Here is a 23173-nt window from a genome sequence, read left to right on the forward strand (position 1 = left end):
GTTCATTGTAGTTCAAAACAATGTTCATTTTCATATATAATTATTTTTTACTCTAATTTTTGTTAAAATTTTCAAATATTATTGTATATGTTCTTTGTTTATTTAATTCATGTTCTTAGATTTTTATGAAATGATCTTTTTGTAATTAAATTATGTTCTTTTTATATCTATTATGGATGCATATCAATAATGGTTTACATTTAATTTTTTAATGTGTTCTATTTTGGTGAATTTTAATGATATAGTTTATATTATTCTATAATATAGTATGTGTAATAATACTCGTTTAATTGATTATTAAAATGTCAGGAGTATAATCAAATTCTCCGAGAGGTAACCAAAAGGATTGCCTATGATTTTGTCAGCCTCTCTAATATCTTGAAATTAGGTGAGAGGTTCCATATAACCCCGTTGGTTAATGGGAACACTATGTACAATCTCACAGCCATGTAGTCCAAGTGTGCCGGAGTCAATTTGCCGAATGTAGTACAACAACATACATAAAGTCAACAAGCCGTGGGAGCATCAATACTAATTCAGGACACTGACTTCTTTCAATCAGATTGGTTTGGGGACATGATTGACGATGTCGTGAAGAATGTGATGTTGGCTAGTATTCAAGACAATCCATTAACATCCGTTTCACCTATCCAACCCCTTATTTTCAGTCACGAGCTCACACCGCCACATGCTCATGCTCATGTTAATGAACTTCCATTTGATCTAGATTTACCGGTTGGGGTAGACGGTACAAAAGTCAGCAAACCTGTAAGGAAGAAGATGAGGATGCTTTGGAAAAAGAAGATGTGGGGGGTGATGTGTTTGAAAGTGAAAAAAGTGTGGGGTATGGTCATATTTTTGTTATTTTATCTATTGCATTTTTTTAATATTGACAAGGTTCTTTATATTTTTGTACTATGTATTTGTTTAATTATATATGTGTTATTACAGTGCTGGAAATGTGGAAAAGTTTGATGGGAAAAAAGGACAAAAAAGAAAGGAAAAATGGAGGAAAAGAGGTAAATTTTGTTTATTAAAACTTTATGTTCTTTTTTAATTAGCTATATGTACTTTTTAAATTAGATCTATGTTCTTTTATATAAAATATGTGTTTTTATTTTTATAGTTATATAATTCTTATTATATTCAAATGTGCAGGGTTTCTCCTAAAAATACAAAGAGAATTAGGAAGATGGGACAAGTTTTCATGTCTCCTTTCCTGGTTAAGTACTCTCATTTGATAGATGGAACTGAAGAGTTTAAGAATGCTTTCCTAGAATATGTTTATTCAAGTGAACTTGATAAAGAGTATGATGATTTATTTCTTTTTTTTTTGTTTTTTTTGTTTTTTTTTTTCCGTTTATTCAAGTTAATATTTGAGATTATATGTTCTACTATTTATACCTTTATGCTTTCCTTATTTTGTTTCCTTTTATGTAGTGAGCCTTTATATGATGATGGATATTCAATTATGACAAGAGAAAATGTTAAAACACTTGGTGACAATGTCTACATCTACAACAACATCATTGATGCTTGGAGTCTCATCCTAAATGCAAGGAATGCAATTGATGACAAAAAGAGATTGTTCTTCCCGAACGAAGCTTTCGTAAGAGTAGTTTATTTGATAATAACCTTCTGTTTTGTCATTATATCGTTGAAAATATTATTAATTTGTTTGTTTTTTTTAATTCTTTTTTTTTTGTATGATAGAACTTGTTATGCTTCAATGAATCATACGTTCATGATAGTCAAGTAGCTACAGCTGGTATTAGGCTCAATAAATTCATTGAAAGTATCGAATTTTGGTTACCGGATTGCAAAATGGAATATGTTCAAGGATATCAATTGGTATGTCGTAAATTTGTTTTATTGGTTTTGTTTTTTTTTTCATACGTAAGGACATAAGGTGAATATAATAATTGCTCAATGATCTTTATTTTAATACGGCATGTTCTTTCTAATGTAGTCAATGTTATTTAATGTTACTTACATTTTGTTTTTTCTTTTTGAATTGTTACAGTTCTTTTTCCCCGTGTAGGCACATGATCACTTTTATGTCATGGTCATAAACACAAATTCAAAGTGTGTTGAAATACTTGATAACAGACTGCTAGTAGAGGGTGTTCCGTTTAAGGAAAAGTATCACGTCTTTCCAGAGAAATTAGTATGTTTTTAAATATAAACTTTATGTTCTTCATCATTTTATGTAATGTTCTTTTATATAACTGATATGTACTTTATTTGTTGATAATAGAGGGATGCCTTTGCAATGTACTTGAACAAGTATAAAAACAAGTTAGGGGAAAAAATGCCGACATATACTGTCAAATTGGTTGAAATGCCATGGAGAACTTTAAGCAACAATATTGATTGCGGCATATACACAATGCGCCACATGGAGACATACTTTGGAAAGCGAAGATGGAATTGTGGCCTTCGAGTTGATAATGTAAGATATATATTAATGTGTCATGCAATTTTATTATATTTATGGACACTAATAATTTTTTTTAAAAATTTTTTGTGTAATAGTTTGATGCGTTGAAGAGTCTAAGGATGCGGTATACATATGAGCTTATTGTAGACGATCTCAATAAATACAAGGCAGATGTTAGCGTCAAGGCTAGGAAATATTACAGTGCAATAAGCAAAAACTAGTGACTGTTGTGTTTCTTACATCTGAACAATTGATAGTATTATTTTGGGGTTCAATTCTAACTTATTTATGTACTTGAATTTGGGTTGTTGCAACAATTAATCTGAAATTGCATTCTAAATTTGGAGAAATGATGATTTTGGTTCTTTTAATATTTTTTTCGGTATGTTCTTTTTAATATGTGTGATGTTCTTTTAAATATATGATATGTTCTTTGTTAAAAAGAATGATGTTCTTTTTAATATATGCTATGTTCTTTTAGAATGTATGCGATGTTCTTTTTTGTAGAGCTTCTAGTTCATATTATGAGTCAAAGTGATTATAAATCATAATTCACATTATATACGACTATCAATCTATTGAACTCGATCCAAGGATAACAAAAACTAATTACGCTTGATTAAAGATATAGAATTTAGAAAAAAAGAAAAAAGCTTGATCCTTTTCCTAAAGAAATGATCACCTTTTAACTAAGAAAAATCTTAAAGTAGCAGCAACTACTCTAATCAATAAATGGTTAACAAAAAGAAGTTAATGCATGTGAATTAAACTTATACTAATTGATAGATTTTCTTTTTTGTTTCGGTGGGTTCCATGCGAGGTGTAGCAAAACTTTCAACACATGTCTGTACTGTAGCAGAATAGTGACGATCCCTTGTATACACACATCCGTGAAGTCCAACCTCCGTGCTATGTTCCTTTGGTTAAGTTAACCTTTTTTATTACACTACTGAATTTATTATACAATAGAAATTCTATCAAAACTTGTAGTAAATTTGAATCTTTATAGCTTGAATTAAAATTTGCATACAAAAAAATTGAAAAAGAAATCTAATATACTAATTTCTAAACAATATGTCTTGCAACGTTAATTAAATTGAAATAAAATGTTCTATTAGAAAAAAAAGAAAAGATGTTGCGTGAATACATAAATCTTGAGCAGTAAACAAGTGTAAATGAATTCTTAATTTGATGAACGTATTACATTTACTCCAAAATAATCGCCAGGCTCAAAAACCACCAAAGAACCTCAAAATTCAGTTAAATGTGCCAAAGTATTTCCTTCCGGGACAGCCAAAAAATTCTAGAATAAAAGAAAAAGAATTGTATTAGTAAAAAGAACAAAATAACTTTACAAGAATAACATTTAACCCCAACCAAAAAACATGTCAAATATTATAAAGAACATAAGGCATAAATTACCTTAATCGTAGTCTGAGCCTTTTGTCTCATTTTTGAAACCCCTTTCGCACTTTTCTTTTTCCACGACTTAATCTTTTGACCCTTAAGCTTATTGCAAATCTTTTCTTGGGTACTCTTCAATCTTGTGTTTTTTTGTCCGTTTTTCCTCATTTGGATAGGATCTTTCACTTCAACATCAATTGCAGGTTCTTCTTCCACAACATCCTCTTTTTCAAAAACTTTTTCCTCAAAATTTTGTGGTTCTAAAAGGTTGCCTTCACCTTTGTCTGAAGCAGCATCATGTTAATCAGTTATCAAGGATTCTTGCGGTTCATCTTTATCTTTTATTTGTAAAAGATTGATATTAGAACACTCATTGATTTCTTCCTCAATGGCTGTTCGTGCAGTTAAGTCATTTTGCGCCCTATCGATAAGTCCAATAAAAGTTCGAATAAAATGCAATCTCCATACACTAGGATGTGTGACACCCTTTTCAGCAACACCATTATCATCAACCTTTGTGCACATAGCACCTTTTGTCCATCTCTTACTAATGTACCTCTTAGGTATATAAGTAACATTGTTCAAGTGTAGGACACGAAGTGAATGCTTGCATAGTAGACCGACCTCACCAAAATAATTACAAGTACAATCAACCGTGACAGTTGATTCATTAAATGCAACTGTATGCATTAACAGATCTTTTTTGGGATGGCCCACATGATATTCATAAAGAGGAGGTTGCATTCCTATGACCTTAGCTGTGCAAGAAACACTACTCACAAAATTATCTTCAAAATGTAAATAAATTTTGATTGTATAAATCCTCCTTGCATGCTCCAAAATTCCAATATCTTCCCATACTACATGTCGGTTACCAGTTAAACTATTATAATCATTACTACCCTCTTTTCTCCTCCACTCATCAACCACCTCAATAAAAGTAGTGTAGAAATCACAAAGACCATGAGTAGCATGAAGTCTATGAGAAATTGACTTGTTTGTGGTTTCACTCCTCTGAGATGACATAACACCACCACTAAAGTAATCTTTGGAATATGTAGGACACCACATCTCTCTTAGATTATACAAATTTTGGAGCCATTTGTTATCTACGCATTTGTACTTATTCTGCATGCTGCAAAAGAACATTAAAGGTTACACAAAGAACATTATTGTTTAATAAAAGATCGTATATAAATTAATTAAGATCAAAGAAAAATATAAGTAAAACTTATTAAGAGCACCATGTATTCTTCTCATGCCAAATAATGTTATAAAAAAGAGCATGTTGAGGTATTAAAAAAAGAACATAGTTAAATATAAATAACACAGAAAATTACCTTGTCCAATAATGCTCAAATTCCTGAACAGTATATGTGTATTTCAAAACAATATCAAACAAATCGTTAAAACCTTCCTTGGCCTTTAGTCCTTTGATATTTTTCTTTGCATTCTCCCCAATATGCCAAGTACATAAACGGTGTCGAGAATTCGGAATAACAATCCTTATTGCTTTGGCCATTGCTTGAGCTTGGTCAGTCATTATTGTCACTGGTTGTTTGCCCCCCATAGATTTCAAAAAAGTGGTAAACAACCACTCAAATGACTCCCATTTTTCATTGATCAAAAGGCCAATACCAAACATAACATTGTTATTATGATGGTCCATGCCAACAAAAGGACCACATATCATACCATATTTGTTTGTACGATACGTCGTATCGTGGACCAATAAGTCTCCAAATGCATCATAGTCTACTTTCATTCTATTATCACGAAAGAAGAAAGACTGCAAATGACCTTTTTCATCAACATCATAATCATAATAGAAGTCAAATTCTTTGCATTTCCTCTCCTTAAAGTAGCTAAGTAATCGTTTTGCATCACATCCATCAAACTTCATTTTCTTATGTGCAGATAAAGCACCATAAGCATCACTACAAAGAAAACTAAGATTTGCCTCACCACCAGCTTGATGTTTTAAAACGCGCACTGCACCAGCAACAGGTATACTACTCTCAGTCAAACTGCTAAGCATGTCAATTTGTTCCTCAGTTACCTGTATCAAAAGGAACATATTACTTACAAAAGTGAACATAATGTTATTAGAAAAAGAATGTATGAAGTTATTTGCATTGAAAAGGAACAAAGATAGAACGTTACTTTACCTTCCTATGAGATCTTATCAAATGTCTCTTTGAAACAGAAACCCTACTGTGATTATGATCCATAGTGTGATTGACCACGACAAACAAACCAGAATTCTTATCAACATCAGATTAAATATGAGCTTTGTTTAGGGTATTTTTACCCTAGACAAGTGGAATAATGAGGAGGTGCCACGTGTCAGAGGCTGGCAGGTCACCCTTGACCAATCTCCAGTTGACACGTGGCCTCTCCAGATACTTTCGTAGAATCGCGGCCTTCAAGGGCCCAATTCCCCAAAATCCGCCATTTGGCGGCGCAGCCCATCAGTCCTAGGTCAGAATGACCTAGGGAGGGGCACTTTTCCCAATGACCCTATAAATAGGGAGATATTCCCCCAATTTGGGGGACATTCAGAAATTTACTTTCATTTATTACATCCTACTTTCTCTCTCATCTAAGAACTCCTGAGCTTGGAATCCAAGCAGATCCCCACCTAAATTTCCGCATTTTTTACTCTCCTTCAAGTTACTAACTTGATCGTTGGAGGCGGAGCACCACCCAATCGGTGTCTTCGTTGATTATGCAGGTACAGAGCCAGCAGGACCAGTCTTCGAGTTGTAACTCTCCCAAGGGACAAAAACACCCAAAACATTTGGCGCCGTCTGTGGGGAGAGTACCTCAAGATGGTTCAAAATTCTGTACCAATTCTTAACTCTACTTCTCTACGTCCGGTTACTCAGGCGGGTAACCAAGAGGACTTACAACCGGTTATTCCACCGGAAGGCTTTGAAATCCTTCAACCTCCGCCTCAGCCTCAGCCAGAGGTATTCACTAAGGAGGAGGAAGAAGAAGACAATGATGTGGAGACCTACATAACCAAAGATGGCTCCCTCATCTCTAAATCCATTCGTTCCAGAGATCAACTGGAGCGAAATCTAGACCAGGAGGGTCCAAGCAGGCGGCCCACTGGGAGGTCTGATGGGGAAACCCTAAAGACCAGAGGAGAGGCTCCAGTCACCCGGAATGAGCTCATGAAATTCATGAACTTGACTGGTCCAAGATTCTGATGCCCCAGAGGCAGCCCCGGCAACCCCAGCCGGAGGCCAAAAAGGCGTCTACCTTCGATGCTAGACATGTCATCAATCGAAGGAGACAACAACAGTCTGAGTCAGCTTCTACCTCAAGCTTTCCAGACAGCTTCAAGGAAGCTTCTGCAAGGAACTCTATGTCCTTGCATGAGAGTCGGACAGGCGATAAATCCGTCAACACCGATCCTCAACTCATGATAGGGTCTATGCCATACGCACCCCAGGCGCAGTATGGGTAATATGGCCTCCAGTTTATGCAGCCACCCCTATTCGGAGGTCAGGCGTCATATACCAATGTCCAGCCACTGGACTGGCAGCTGCGGCTGATGAGGCTAGGCGAACAACCGTCTGCCTTTGCAGCCAATATAACCGAGGCGGCCCAGCCGGCCAAGGTTAAGAATGTTTTGGTTGGTGCTTATGATGGCACCACCAACCTAGAAGACCACCTGATGGCATATACCAACCTAATGTGTTTACAAGGTTGGGACGACGCCACCTGGTGTCGCTGTTTCCTGGCTACATTGAAGGGCATTGCCCAACAATGGTTTGGCAATTTGCTAGCCGGGTCTATTGATTGCTTCAAGAAGCTAGCCTTCTTGTTTGCCACCAACTTCTCAATGAACATCCCTGCTAAGAAAACAAGTTTAGACTAGAGTACCATTAAGCAGGGAGAGAGAGAAGGGCTACGCTCATATGTCAGGCGGTTCAACCTGGTCAGGATTCAGATCCAGGGGCTGTCTGACGAGGTAGCATTTACAGACTTCTTCAAGGGTCTGAGAGACGGGTCGACCTTAAGTTCGACCTTGTCAGAAAAGGGGCATTTACGCTACAGGCGGCCCTGAGGGAGGCGGAAAGCTATATTCAAGCAACCGACCTCTGCACGCCTGGTAGCCAGTCGGACTCCAAAAAGTCTGACAAACAAAAAGAGAGCTAGTCTTCTCAGCCGGCAAAGAAAAAAGAAGAGAGCAAGAAAAGAAAAGAAGTCTGGGCGGTCAGTGATTCTGAGCAGCCGTCCCAGAAAAAGAAAAAAGATTTTAAACCGTACGTTCCCCGGTACGAGTTTAACAAAGATTGCAACTCCATCCTCATGGAGGTAAAGGACCGGCTGTCCATTGAGAAGCCGAATCCAATGAAGAGTTCCGTCTAGTCACGGAACGAAAATAAATTTTGCCAGTTCCATGAGGAGGTTGGCCATGACACCAACGACTGCTTCAGTCTACAGAGCACGTTGGACCGTCTGGCTGACAAAGGGCTTCTAAAGTCCTACATTTTTAAGTCCCCAGCCGGGGCAAAAAAGAAAAACAAGTGTCAGCCCTCCAAGGCTACCCCCCAGCCTACTAGTAGTTCGGATACCGACAGGGATCCAGTCTACACCATAGCAGGAGGATTCTCTTGTGGTGGCCCTACCATCCGGGGCACCAAAAGCCATCTTCGAAAGATGGATAAGGATGATGATGAGCAGGCGTCTGCCAGCTCCACTTTTCCGGATGTCCTCATTACTGAGAAGGACAGGGGCAGCGTCCGCCGCCCGCATGACGACCCGGTTGTCATTGAATGCAAGGTCGCCAACCAGTTAGTTGGACGCATCCTTATTGACACCGGCAGCTCATCAGACATCATCAGCCTCCGGTGTTTGTAGAAGCTGAAATACAACTCCAGCAGCATGCATCCGGTCACCCACCCCTTGGTTGGTTTTGGGGGTGGGATGGTCTATCCAGCCGGAAGAATTGACTTACCCATCCGGCAGGGAGAGAAGGGTCAGGACGACATATTGTCGTCAGATTCTTGGTCGTTGAGGAGTTGGCCGCCTATAACATTATTCTTGGGAGGCCAACCCTCAACGAAGCCAAGGGGGTAATCATTCCGTCTCTTATGCTCATCAAGTATGAGAGGGATGATGGTTCTGTTGGTTTCCTGAATGAGGATCAGAAGACGGCCCGGGAGTGCTATCTCTCAGCCGTCAAAGATACTGTGGCCTCAGACGGCCAAGGGAAGGAACCAATAGACCTTGACAACGTCAAGGATGCCAATTCACCCCCACTAGCAGTCGGAAAAAAGAGAAAAGCTGCAGAGCTGGTGGAGGTGAAGAAAGAAAAGAAATAGCAATCACTGACCGGTGAACGGTCAGATGAGTTCCGTCCCAAACCGACTGGTGAAAGTATTGATCTTGTTCTGGACGACAGCCGTCCAGGGCGAACTGTTAAGGTTGGGACGGTTGCTAATGTTGTTATGGGTGCAGACTTGCACCTTTTGTTGAAAGAATTCAAAGATGTGTTTGCCTTTGAAGTGGAAGAGATGCCAGACATCAGCCCGGATCTCACTGTCCACAAACTTGCCGTGGATCCCAAAATGAAGCCCATCCGGCAAAAGAAGAAAAACCACGGTGAGGAAAGAAGTCAGGCGGTAGCTGCCGAAGTAAAAAAGCTGCTGGATGCCAGGTTCATTTGGCCTTGTAATTTCCCCGACTGGGTGGCAAACGTTGTGCTTGTAAAGAAGCCAAATGGTACCTGGCGGATGTGTGTAGACTACACAGACCTCAACAAGGCATGCCCAAAGGATAGTTATCCTCTTCCAAAAATTGACAGTTTGGTTGATTTAACAGCCGGTCATGCCTTGATGAGTTTCATGGATGCCTATTCCGGCTTCCACTAGATACCCCTGTGGAAAAAAGATCAAGAGAAGACGACCTTCGTCACTGATCAGGGGCTATTCTGTTATACTGTGATGCCGTTTGGCTTGAAGAATGCGCCGGCTACGTTCCAACGGATGATTAATACAGTCTTCATTAGTCAAATTGGGAGAAATGTAGAAGCTTATATTGATGACATGATAGTCAAATCCAAGTAGTAGGCGGATCACCTTGCTGATCTCCGAGAAACCTTCACCACACTTAGGCGGCATAAGGTTATGTTAAATCCTAAGAAATGCGTCTTTGGTGTTGAGTCTGGGAAGTTTCTCGGATTCCTGATTGATCAAAGGGGGATAGAGGCTAACCCTGAGAAGATACATGCGGTAATTGACATGAAGTCACCCCGCACTGTTAAGGAAGTACAGAGACTCACCGGTTGCCTGGCCGCCTTGGGACGATTCCTCAGCCGGTCAGGTGATAAATGCCTTTACTTCTTCTAAGCAATCAGGAAGAAGACTAGATTTGAATGGGGGGATGATGCTGAGGCGGCCTTCCAGAAATTGAAAGAACACTTGCACTCTTTGCCAAGGCTTGTCAGTCCTTTGCCTAAGAGAAAAGTTGTACATGTACTTAGCCGTCTCAGACCATGCCCTCAGTGCCGTTCTCCTTGCTGAACGAGACAATACTCAGCTCCCGGTATATTTCATTAGCCATGTGTTGAAAAATGCTGAACTCTGGTACCCCATGGTGGAAAAATTTGGTCTTGCTTTATATATGGCCTTCAAAAAGTTGAAGCCATACTTTCGGGCCCATCCGGTTGTAATTTACACCGACCAGCCCCTCAAGCGGCCAATGTCTACTCTGGAGTCATCCGGAAGAATGTTAAAGTGGGCTATTGAAATGCAAAGTCTTGAAATCACCTACGAACCAAGGAAAGCAGTGAAAGGTCAGGCGTTTGCCGACTAGATTGTTGAAATGACTCGTCCGGTTCTTCCGGATAATATTGATCAGGTTTGGAAGGTGTATGTAGATGGGAGCTCTACAAAGAACGGGTGTGGTGCAGGCATTGTTTGTGAATCTCCAGAAGGAGATAAATATGAGTATGCACTACGGTTTAAGTTTCAGGCCTCAAATAACGAGGCGGAGTATGAAGCCCTGCTAGCCGGAATCCGCATGTGTAAGGCGGCAGGGGCAACAAAGATTGACGCCCATTTTGATTCTCAGTTGGTTGTTAGCCTGTATGAGGGCACTTATGAAGCAACTCATCCGGCTATGATCAAATATCTTCAGGCTGTCAAAGATGAGGCTGGGACACTCGATCAATTCAGATTGAATCAAGTGCCCCGGTCAGATAACCACCCGGCGGATGCGCTGTCAAAGTTGGCATCATCCGCCTGCCATGATACGCCTCGGTCAGTCTTTTGGGAAGTTCTTGAAAAAAGAAGTATTTATGAAGAGCCCATTGGAATTCTGGATCGAAGTTCTACTTGGATTGATGGCATCCGGGCGTATCTTGTAGACGGCACGCTCCCTGACACACCTCAGGAGGCAGCCGTCATGAAAAAGAGAGCAGCCGTCATGAAAAAGGAGGCAGCCGTCATGAAAAAGAGAGCAGCCGTCATGAAAAAGTCCCTAGCCGTCAGAGCCAGGCGGCATTATTTTTGGCCTACCCTTGAGCCAGACGCCAAAGAATTTGTGAAGAAATGTGATAAATGCCAAAGGTTTGGCAAACTTATTCACCGTCCGGCTACTGATCTGACGGCCATCCACAGCCCAATCCCGTTTGCAAAATAGGGCATGGACATCTTAGGTCCTTACACGCCTGCCCCAGGCGGAAAGCGCTATATCTTGGTGGCTGTGGACTATTTCACCAAATGGTTAGAGGCGGAGGCAGTTAAGAATATCAAGACAAAGGATGTCATCTCTTTCATCTGGAAGAATATCATCACCCGGTTTGGGGTACCTATGTCTATGGTATTTGACAACGGCCCTCAGTTTGAAACGCCTCAGCTCAAGACTTGGTTAGGAGATCAGGGTATCTCAAGTTACTTCGCCTCAGTTGGCCGTCCTCAAGCAAACGGTCAGGTTGAGGCATTCAACAAACTCATCTCAGACGGCATCAAAAAGAAAATTGAAAGAGTCGGTGGTTATGGGCTGAAGAGTTAATTCATGTCCTATGGGCCATCCGGACAACTGCCAAGGGGTCAACCGGAGAAACCCCATTTCTCATGGTTTACGGAGCTGAAGCCGTTTTGCCCATTGAACACTATGAGCCTACGCTCAGAGTGATGCTCTATGATGAAGAGGCAAATTGGGAGGCCATGCGGCTGGCATTGGACTCCCTCCCGGAACGCAGGGGCAATGCTGCCCTGTGACATGAGATATACCGTCAGAGAATGACGAGAGCCTACAACAAAAGAGTGCACAAACGCCCTTTGAAAGTGGACGATTTTGTGTTACGGAAAATGGAGGCAACCAGTAGGGCCAATGAGCTTGGAAAGCTAACTCCTAAATGGGAAGGCCCCTACCGGATTTATGAAGAAGTTAGGGATCGCACATACCACCTGGAAACCCCAGACGGTAGACGCCTGCCTAGAACTTGGAATGTAGATAACTTAAAAAGTACTACTTCTGAGTATTGTAAAGTTTTTTGTAACAAGAAGTGTTAACGAGAAATGCATTTCTTTCATTTATTGTCTTTTAATTTCCGTCTGGGTTTACCCATACTAGTATTGTAAAGTTTAGTAACAAATTTACTATGTGAATAACTTGAGGCCAATGGCCAGATAAAAAACTAAGTTTGACACTTAGTATTTAAGATCAAAAGTCCATAGTGACAAGAGGCCAATGGCCGGATTCTTAAGCTAGGCACAAAACCGCCTAGTGGCTATGCAGCCGGTCTCCAACTAGGCCAAAGGCCAATGGCCAATGGCCAGATGGTTGTCTTTTTTACAAATTCGTCTATCCTATAATGGATATAGGCGTCCGGCGACACCCCTCCGGGTGCAATCGTCGCAGAGAACAGCCACCTTGCTCGTTTTATGTACCCATGCAGGCAGCAAAGATTGAACGACTAAATTAGCCAACTCATAGCTGTCTGACTTAACTTTTTCTTCTAAGTAATTTTTGGTCGTGAAAACTCCGGATGTTCTCAAACTTCAGCCGGAGTACCATCATAAGCTCTTACTTAGGATTATTTTATCTTCAAGTTGCGCACTCCTCCTGTTGGGGCAAAACCTTTTTGCGTAATGGCTATAAAAGAATACCCAGGCGGTTTGATACCGACTAGGGCAGAGGTTGTATGCCTGTCATTTGACCGGCTGTGTACTTGGTTTGAGGAAATCACTATTGTGATTGATTGTCTTACAAACATCCCATACTCTTTTAATTATGAAAAGTTTCCAAGACAATCAATCCTTTTTCAGATTAAACCAACCACACAGCCGTCCAGGGGCAAGGACAGCCGGATTAGTACCTGTCGCATACTTTTCATAAGACAGGCAAAATCACAAGTATATATATTGAGTATATATGCAAAATTAAAAAACTGAAAAAATTGAAAAATTGTGCAAGTGTAAGAAAAACCGACTGAGTCGGTATACTTCATAAAATAAACTGGCTCAAGGCCAGGCATGATTGTTAGCCGGATCCACATCCGGTATACAAAGAAACAAAAAAATTATATAAGTACTCGGCACACAGGCCGGAAAAGTAATGGTTGGCATACTGCCGCAGAAATGGAAGAGAGCTACTCTTGGGGCTGGTCCGGCTGGGCCTAGGATGTAGAAGGAACTTCCTCCGAAACCATAGCCTCTTCAGGCTGGCTGTCCTTGGTGTCCAATTCCTTTATTATCTCATCAAGGTCCGGCTCCTCAGTGTCCGAGACCTCAGCGCCATTCTCCGCTTCCCAGGGCTTGAACCGAGGCGGAGCAGGATCCCCAAGAACCTTGGCATCATACGCCGCAGTGGGGTAGTCATACCTCAGCTTGTAGACATCAAAGTCTACCTTAGGGTAGAGAAGCCCCCAGGCCATTCGGAGGCGGATCTCATTATCCCACTCATTCTCTTTGATGAGCCTCTCCTGCTCAGCCTTGAGCTCTTCTTTGTGCTGATTCCTCAAGCTGACAATCTCGGCAACCAACCGGGAATTATCCTTCCTGAGATCAGCATTCTCTTTGTCTGCTCCCTCTAAGGCCTTGAGGTCTGAGCCGGCATTCTGCAGCTGGAGCTCCAGGTCGTTGATCCGGCTGTTAGCCGCATCATTAGCAGCCGTTAAACTCTTGACCAGCTCCTCCTGTTTCAACTCCAGTGCTGTAATCTCGAGATCAAACATATTATATGCATATTCAGCAGAGTTGAGATTTTGTTGAGCCCTTCTCTTGGCATCAGTTACCTCTTCCTGCTTCCTCCGGAATGGCACCCGGAGCCCATCCACCCGGACCATAACCTATGCAAGGTCATCCGGGAAATTAAACAATTAGCAACAAAAAAGAAAAATGAAATGATCTGAAATGAAAAGATAAGGGGCAAGTTCTACTTACCTCCGCCAGCTGCCCTAGAATTTGGTCAAAGTCGACCTCGTGGCGGTTGGGCACGGAGTTCTTCTCCGTCTGGGTGAGAGTCCTCACCATTCTTTTGCCAAAACCCGCCAAGTCCGGGGGCCTAGAAGTAGCATCTACACCATAAGAAGGACTCGGTGAGAGACTAGCAGCGTATTTGGCATTCATTCTTTGCTGGCTACTCACGGAACCCCCGGAAGGGTCAGTCATAGTCTTGACGCGCATAAAATCAAGCGGCCAAGGAATCTCTATCTTACCTTTAGAGTCGGCCCTCGCCGGCTCCTCTCCTGCGACTACAGCACCACCTGCAGCCATGGGTGGCTCGCCACCCTTCGATGCTTCAGAAGCATTCGGCTTTTTCTTACTTGACTTCTCTGAGCTTTCACTCAGAGTCGCCATAGCCTTGGGGCCTTTTCCCCCGGTTGTTGAGCGGTCTTTGGCATCAGAGCCGAAGACCGTTGAGCTTGCCTTCTTCCCAGCTTTGGCAGCCGGTTTTTGGAGTTGCTCATCCCCTGGCCTTTTTAAGACCTTTGTCATTGAGCGGGGGAGGGTGCCAGTTGAAGCCTGCAAAAATGCAAGTAAAACATTAGGCATCCGGTATTGAAAAGACTTGAAAAAATTCAAGAGAAGTTGAAGTTTATCTTACCCCGCCTTTCTTGGCCTCCTTGGCCTCAATAGAAGCCTTCTTGGCCATAATTTGCTCCTTGCGGAGCTGAGCTGCTGACTTAGCCGGCGTCTTGGCTGGGTCAACCATTTTCTTTGCTCCCGCTGCACAAAAACATGAAAAGTGTTAGAACGAGAAAAAGTTCAAGGCATGAAAGTATTAAAATTGCAGGCGGAATACCACCGGGTGGGTGAGTGTATCTACCCTGTGGAAACATAGGACTTAACCCGCAGGCGGACAAGAATCTCTCGTCCGCAAAGAAATCCGGATGGGGGATCCAGTTTTTTGGAACAATTATATGAGACCCATCCCCCAAGGGCTCAGTTGTTGTCTTGAAGAACTCCGGCTCCATTATCTGCACCCGGGCTTTGGTAGAGAGAGCCGGGCGTACACACTTCAGGCCCACCAAAGTCGGCTCCTTATTGTAGCGCCGGAGAATCTTGTTCATTTTCAGAGAAGGGGAGGAGACTAAATACCACTTGTCTTTCCAACCTCCCCACTTGGACACTTTGTCCAAAGTCATTAAGTATTCCAGGAGCGTGGAAATAGTGTACCACGCCCCGTATCCGCCTGGGGCACTCTTGAGGTAGTGCATATGGGCGAATGCAGTGAAACTGGGCTCAATGTCCTGGAGCTCAAAGGCGGCAATGTAGCTCAGGATATTGACCCAGGAGTTGGGTGTCGTACCCCTTCAGAATCTTCCGGATGCCACGGTGAAGGGGGAAGCGGAGGCCGGCTTCTATCACCGCCTCATAGCAGAAAAAGTAATTGTCCGCATTGTCAATGTCGTCCCCCCCAAGCTAGTACAGCATCAGGCGGAGGGACGATAATATCCCAATCTTCCCCGAATGGGTGTTGTTGTTTGAAGGCTTCAAAGCCACTTTCCAGAAGAAAGATATCTCCTGGCTTCATCCGGGTTTTTAGAGGATCCGGATTTATTTCTTTCTTTGCTGTTTGGCGATAAGCCTCAGCAAGGTCCTCTTTATCAGAGCCGGATTCCTCTGACTCTTCAGCAGCCTTCGCGGCTGAGTTATTTGGTTGTTCTGGAGAGGAGGCGGTTTCCTCACCGTCTCCCCTTGATTCATTACTGCTGGAGAAAAACGGGGCGTCCTCATGTGAGTTACTTTGCTCAGCCGCCTCGTAATCCTCCTCCCTCACAACTTCATCCGCGGGCACTACCCTAGTGCACCGCCTCCTGGGCTTGATAGCCGTCTTTTTGACTCTAGCCATTGTGTCCTGCACAGACACAGAGAGGGAAGAAGCCGGAGATGAGCAAAGCACTCCAGAAACTCCAGATAAGGCACCCCCGGTTCTAGACTCAGCCGTCCCTGGTGACCGGCTGAGCGTCCTAGGCAGTGCCGTGTGTGCAAAAGGAGAGCCCATTTTATTTTTGAAAATCAATGTATACAGCCGGAAATGAGTGTATACAGGCTAAAGAAAAAGAAAAAGAAGAAAACTTAAAGAAGGAAACGGATAGTTACCTTACTTTGAGTTCTGAAAATCTGAAAACGGCAAAGTAACCGGTGACCGGGTGACTTCGAAAGAGCACACGAAAATCTTGGACTTGCTTAAACGCAACCGGGATCCGAGCACCTCTGTCTAGAAAACTCTCTTTCTCTCTCTAAAAAGTCAAGGAATATAAAAGTGAAGAGGAGAGGGGGGGGGGGGGTAAATCCCTATTTATAGGAAGTGAAACGGTGGAAATCCCCGTCACCTCCGTAAAAAACTAGTCGTTTTTACTGTTCATCTCTCACTAGCTGACACGTGTCATAGGCGCCACGTGGCCTGCCACGTGCCACCTGTGAGGGGCAAATGTTTAGGGTTTTTTTACCCTAGACAAGTGGACTAATGAGGAGGTGCCACGTGTCAGAGGATGGCAGGTCACCCTTGACCAATCTCCAGTTGACACGTGGCCTCTCCAGATACTTTCGTAGAATCGCGGCCTTCAAGGGCCCAATTCCCCAAAATCCGCCATTCGGCGGCGCAGCCCATCAGTCCTAGGTCAGAATGACCTAGGGAGGGGCACTTTTCCCAATGACCCTATAAATAGGGAGATATTTCCCCAATTTAAGGGACATTCAGAAATTTACTTTCATTTATTACATCCTACTTTCTCTCTCATCAGAGAACTCCTGAGCTTGGAATCCATGCAGATCCCCACCTAAATTTCCGCACTTTTTACTCTCCTTCAAGTTACTAACTTGAGCGTTGGAGGCGGAGCACCACCCAACCGGTGTCTTCGTTGATTTTGCAGGTACAGAGCCAGCAGGACCAGTCTTCGAGTTGTAACTCTCCCAAGGGACAAAACACCCAAAACTAGCTTTGCAACCTGTGCGAAAATTCCTCTTTTGGTACACTTTTGGCTCTTCACCAGGTTTCTTCTCTTGTTTAAAGCCAGCAAAAGAACATACAAAAAAGCGTTGTCGAATTGTTACTTTGTCTTCTCTACGATTCAACTTATCCTTACGTATACCAAAACCATGCTTGAAGGCATAACTATTATACAACTCATAAGCCTCTTCATCAGACTTAACTTTTCTGTCAAACAATTCCGATTCACTTGCCTCGGTAAAACCTAAAACAGTAGACCAATATATGTATCTGTTAAGATAGCAATATATACACATTTCTTTTGAACGTATTTTGCCTCTGGATATGTTTTGTAAATTTATCTTAGGGGATACAATAGGCAATTAGGATTTCCTAATTTTAAATTATTCTACTCGAATTGCACAACATGTTTTGGGCCACGTGAGTTCCTCATCTAAATATTCACTTGAACAAATGTTTTATAATAATAATAATAATAATAATAATAATAATAATAATAATAATAATAATAATAATAATAGTAATAAATGTGAACTCCCACCCGCCCATGTCCCAAACCCATCTCCCCTTAATATATCAATGATTTTCTTTAATACATCAATACTGTTCTTTAATATGCCAATGATGTTCTTTAATATATACAAATTGATTTCAGCAACGTACATAAAGAGTACAACAAAGTACATATATATTTAGCAAATGTACATGCGTAAATATAATAGTGATTTAAGCAACTAGATTTCAACAAAGTGCATAAGGAGTCAAACAAAGTACATATATATATTTAGCAAATGTACATGCGTTTTTTAAATAATATCAACCTTTTTTAAAGCACTAATAAATATAATAAGTTAAATATAAGTTAAATAAAAGAACATAACTAAATGATAAAAGAACTTCATCTTCAACCTTAAATTATTGATGTAAAAATAAATATATATTCATAAATCGATAATAAAATTTAAATTAGCAATAAAACCTAAATTAAACAATAAAAAGGATGAGATGACAAACGAAAAGATAATCGATTAAGCAATTTACCTTCATGTTCATTTACGAAATCTTCGAAATCACCTTCATTATTGATATGATCATCATCACCACCACTAACAAATCTAGCATCAGAATCATGGCGAAATTAGGATTGATAAACCATTATTAACTTCTTCTACAAAGTATTCTATTGATCGGTATCAAATTTATCTCTTTATCTTTCTCTCTATATTTTTCTCTCTGTAAACTTTTAGAATCTCTGTAATTTTCTCTCTCTAAAATATTTCAAAAATGGAAAATGTCAATTAAGGATAATTATAATAAAACTGAAAAAACCCCCTGTTTTTTTTTTTGAACGACAATTTCGTCTAACTCCCTATAATTAAGATGGATTTTGTTTTTTTTTTCCCTTATAATTAGATTTCAGCAAATTAGTTACGCCACATCATCATGTTACACCCAGGTGTATTATACAAATTTCAATGAAAAATAATAAAAGAAAAAGAAAATGTTTAAGAAAAACAAATCCCTCTAAAAACATATCAGACCCTTTTTCCTTCTTCTTCGATTTTGGCTGCTCTAAATGGGGTTTTAATCCCCTGCTTCACTCACCATCAACCATCATCAGCAAGCTTCATCATTCAATCCACACCGTTCATCCTCAACAGCTATAATCGATCATCAAATTAAGGCCGTTCATTTTTTTAAACAACCACATGAGAAGCTCGTGATGCTGTTCAAATCGAACCTAGCTTTGCGCGCCCGCAAAGACGTCGCGCAAGGTTACTGCCTACAATCTGATTTCAAGACTTCAATTGCGCGTCTTCTCACAAGGCTGCGCGCCCGCGAAGAGCTTCAATCAAATTAGGGCTAAATTGAGGGTTGATTGTTTGCGAATTGGTGAAGAATGGTGGATGGAATTTGCGCGGTTGCTGCTGTGTAGGTTCTGGTGGGATAGAGGTGAAGTGCAGCTAGGATTGCGCGGTGGTTGATGTTGCGGCTGTATGTGCGGTGGTGGAGATGCGTCGCTGCTCTGTTGGTGTAGCTGTTGCGGAGGGTTGAGTGAGGAGGAGCAGGGGATTTGTTGGTTTATGCGTGAGTGATGTGGGCTGTGATTTGGTTGGGAGTGGTGGCTGTTGGAGGTGCGTGAATGGTTGTGAGAGGTGAGGGGGTCTGATTGTGGTTGTTCGAGGTGGTGAGAGCAGGTGGTGTGGCTGGGTGTTGATTTGAGTGTTGTTGCGGTGTTGATGTGCGGTGGAGCAGGTGTTGTAGTGCTTGGGTGCGGTGTTGTTGATGGCTGGAGTATGGGAGCATGGGAATTGGCTGGTGGAGGCTGTATGCGTGAGTGAAGGAGAGATGGAGCAGGGAATAATTGGGGTGTTGTTGTGGTGGAGGATAAGGGAAAAGTGGGGTGAAGGATAGAAGGTGGGCAACAGCGTTGGTGTGTTGTGGCAATGGAGAAGGCAGCATGCTCATGAAATGGGGCATTTGACATTTGACTCAAATTGGAACCCGAACACCTACGCACAAAACCGAGGAAAGGATTGGGACAAATAAAGTAAAATAAATAAAATGAAAATAAATAAAATAGAGTAGAAAATAAGAGAAATAAAACTAAAACTAGCAAAATTAAATAAAACACAAACAAATAAAACTATGAAATAGACTCAAAACTAATTAAAATAAATAAAAGTAAATTAGAATACTTTCAAGGAAACTAAAGAACGAAATAAAACAACTCAAAAGCAAATAAAATACGAAAATAAACTAAAACTAATTAAATAAAGAAATTTAACTAAAACACTCTAAAATACCAAAATAAAAAGAAACTTTATTAAATAGAAAATAAGAGAATAAAATGGAAAATAAGAGAAACCGAGCCCGAAAATGACTCTAAAACTACTCCCTAAGATTGATGTAAATGTCACTCTTCACTATTCCTATTCTATGCAAACAATGAAAGAAAAGAAGGAAAAGAGGGAAATAAGAAAGATCTCACCAGGAATCCAAGCTAAGCTAAGAAAAGCAGGGTAACGAAAATACCACCTCCATAAAGCTCCAATCAAGCATAGCAAGAATTGCTAAAACCGAGTGAGAAAGAAAAAGAGAAAATGGAACTATACACAAAGAAAATGGTTAGTAAGTTCAAAACAAAATAATAAGAAAGTAAAATAAAAAATAGAAGAACAAAGTAACAAAATCAAACCAATCTACAAAATAAAAATCAAAACAAACCAATCAAAATATTAAAATCAACTATACACTCAAAATAGCAAAATCAACTATACATCTAAGCTACAATCATTTGGATCAAAGGGATTTGGATTCAAGGGTTTTAGATTTAGGGATTTGGATTCAAGGGAGCAAAATCATCAACTCATCATGGAAGAGCAATAATCATCAAAATCAATCATCAAAAGATTTTCAACAAGAAAAACATGATATAATCATGGAAAATAACAACACTCAACAACATCAAGTATAGATCAAGAAAAGCAATTATAAACCATTAAGGCGTGAAAAATCAAGGACATCAACACAACAACAAAATTGGCCACCGAGACCCTTCCATAAGACTAGTGTGAAAGAGTTCTGTCTTCGACAAGTCCAATTACTAGATGTGTCAAGGATCACAATTATGGAGATAATTAGTTCATTCTATAGGGTCGTCAATGTTTGGTGCTAGATATGACAATTGATCTTTGGGCTACTTGAGTAGCCCAAAGCCTTATAGAATGGATCCTATGAGGTCACACACAAGAGTATTGGGATAAACAAGTTAGAGGCCCATTATTGGGTCTCATGAGTTTATGACATGCTACATTGATTGTTGGGCTAGAATAGTTAGAAGAGCTTAATGTGTTTTGGGCTTGATGTGGATTTATTTAGAGATGTGATCTATAAATATAATCTATGCCTAGGGTTATATGACATAACAATTAACAGTTAATTGTGAATCAAGCAACCAAGACCAAAAACCCTAATTCCGTACGGCCCTACTCCTTGGGTGGCATGTGTGGTGGTGTCGTGGATGGTTCGTGGTGTGCTCGTGACACACATCTCCGTCAAAGGTTGATTGAAGTGTTCGATCACGACTAACAAGGATTAGTGGAGGTTTGATCCGTGCTCGTGGACCAAGTAGAGGAATCACGCTTGGGGTTCTTTATCTCCCTTTGTTCTAGCTCGATCGCTCGTGGAATCACGCTTCAAAGGTATTTTTTCTAATTCTTTATGTGTTATGCATGATCTTGGGATTAGGTGCTATATGAATATGATTCATGTGTTTCCGCATTTGTACCTATAAACTCCTACAGTGGTATCAGTTAGCCTATGCATGTACATGTATTGAATATTAATTCTTTGATAGTCCACAATTTTAATTCAATTAGGAGGGAGAATAATTTAATTATGGGTTAATTATTATTTTAAATGTGATTTAACAATATAGTATCATTAAAAGTTGTTTAATTTGCTCCAAATTAGCCACCAAAGATCCCAATTTTGCCTCTTAATCACTAAAAAAATTCGAACCCCCCACCCTAATTTTTCGAAAATTCGAAACCCTAAACCTTAATTTGTGAAATTTGTGTTTTGGTTTTGATTTTATTCGATTGTTATATGTTTGTAGAATTTAATCTATTTGATTTCATGCTAAATGAGTTTTTCATGATCAAATTATTTAATTTAAGAGTTAAATTAAATTGGGGATTAATTTCATGAAGAACCCTAATTTCAAGATTGAATATGATTTAATTTTGAAATTAATTGGACCACATTAAGATTAATTTAATTTTTACAAAATTTTTTTGTTTTTATTTAAATTAAAAAAAAGGTTTTTAAAGCAGCGGCAACCGCGGCTAGGTGGCGCAGCCACGACGGTTGCTGCTGTAGGTGGTCCGGAGGGAGGGCGGGGCGGGGCAGCAGGCGGGTCAGGGAGGGGCAGCAACAGCAGCACCGTGCAAGGGCTGCACGACACTGCTGCTGCTGTTGTGCACCGCTGCAAGCAGTGTACACCTCACGGTGTCAGGCGACCGTGGCCGGCTTTGGCTGGCCACACCACGGTGGCTGGTGCACGGTTTTCAAATTTTTTTTATTTTATTTTTATTTTTTTTAATTTTTTATTTTAAATAAAAATCAGATTTTGAAATTAAAATTAAAAAGGATAAGTTTTGATTTTGAAAAGATAATTAACAAAATTAAAGTTGTTATTTATGTTAAGTTTGGATAATTATGGAGCAAAAGATTCTTTTTGGATAAAGATTGATTTAATGAGATTATCCCATAGTTAATTTTGGATAATAATTGATTTAAATTTATGTGATTACTAGGAAATTAGGATAGAATCTCCTAAATTAGTTAGGATAATCATGGAAAATAAATATGATTTACCTTCCGTAATTAAAATATGATTTGATTCTATCTCTTACCTAAAATAAAATATATGATATTTTATGGTTGGTTAGAAATAATATATGATATTATCTAATTGCAGTAATTTATTAAAAATATGAGATATTTTGGAGCCATGTTTCCTTAATTGTGATCATTCGATGTTGTAGTTTAGGAAAGCATGATGAGTGATTTATTATGTGGCACTTTATAATATATGATATTATTTATTTCTATATACAGACTAGTATGACCCATAGATTCTAAATACGATCTGCGCATCGTTTCGTATTTTTGTAATCTAAATACGGTCTGCGTACCGTTAAGTATTTTTGTAATTTTATTTTATTTTATTTAAGTAGTAGATATAATAGAATAATATTACAGGTTGCAGTTGATCCAAGAAGCCAATGGAGTGGAGGCCCAAAGGAATTAGATGGATGAGATCCATGAAGATTCAAGTGGGAGCATTTTTCTGCTTTATTAGTTTTCTTAGGATTAAGGGGCCATACTATGTCATGTTTTATT

At 40.2% G+C, this 23173-nt stretch overlaps 1 protein-coding gene across 1 annotated transcript; it reads right to left on the reverse strand.

Moving 5' to 3' along the window:
• Nucleotides 1-3689: 3689 nt before the first annotated feature.
• Nucleotides 3690-6075, reverse strand: LOC145571132 (protein FAR1-RELATED SEQUENCE 5-like). The gene is made up of 5 exons (XM_081630214.1): nucleotides 6013-6075; nucleotides 5185-5903; nucleotides 4213-4979; nucleotides 3863-4128; nucleotides 3690-3743 (listed from the first exon to the last, which is right to left on the reverse strand). Exons 1-5 carry the CDS (start codon nucleotides 6073-6075, stop codon nucleotides 3690-3692), a joined length of 1869 nt encoding a protein of 622 aa, XP_081486340.1.
• Nucleotides 6076-23173: the final 17098 nt, after the last annotated feature.

Source organism: Chenopodium album, chromosome 12 (assembly GCF_948465745.1).
Source record: "Chenopodium album chromosome 12, dcCheAlbu1.1, whole genome shotgun sequence".
Classification (NCBI taxonomy): domain Eukaryota; kingdom Viridiplantae; phylum Streptophyta; class Magnoliopsida; order Caryophyllales; family Amaranthaceae; genus Chenopodium; species Chenopodium album.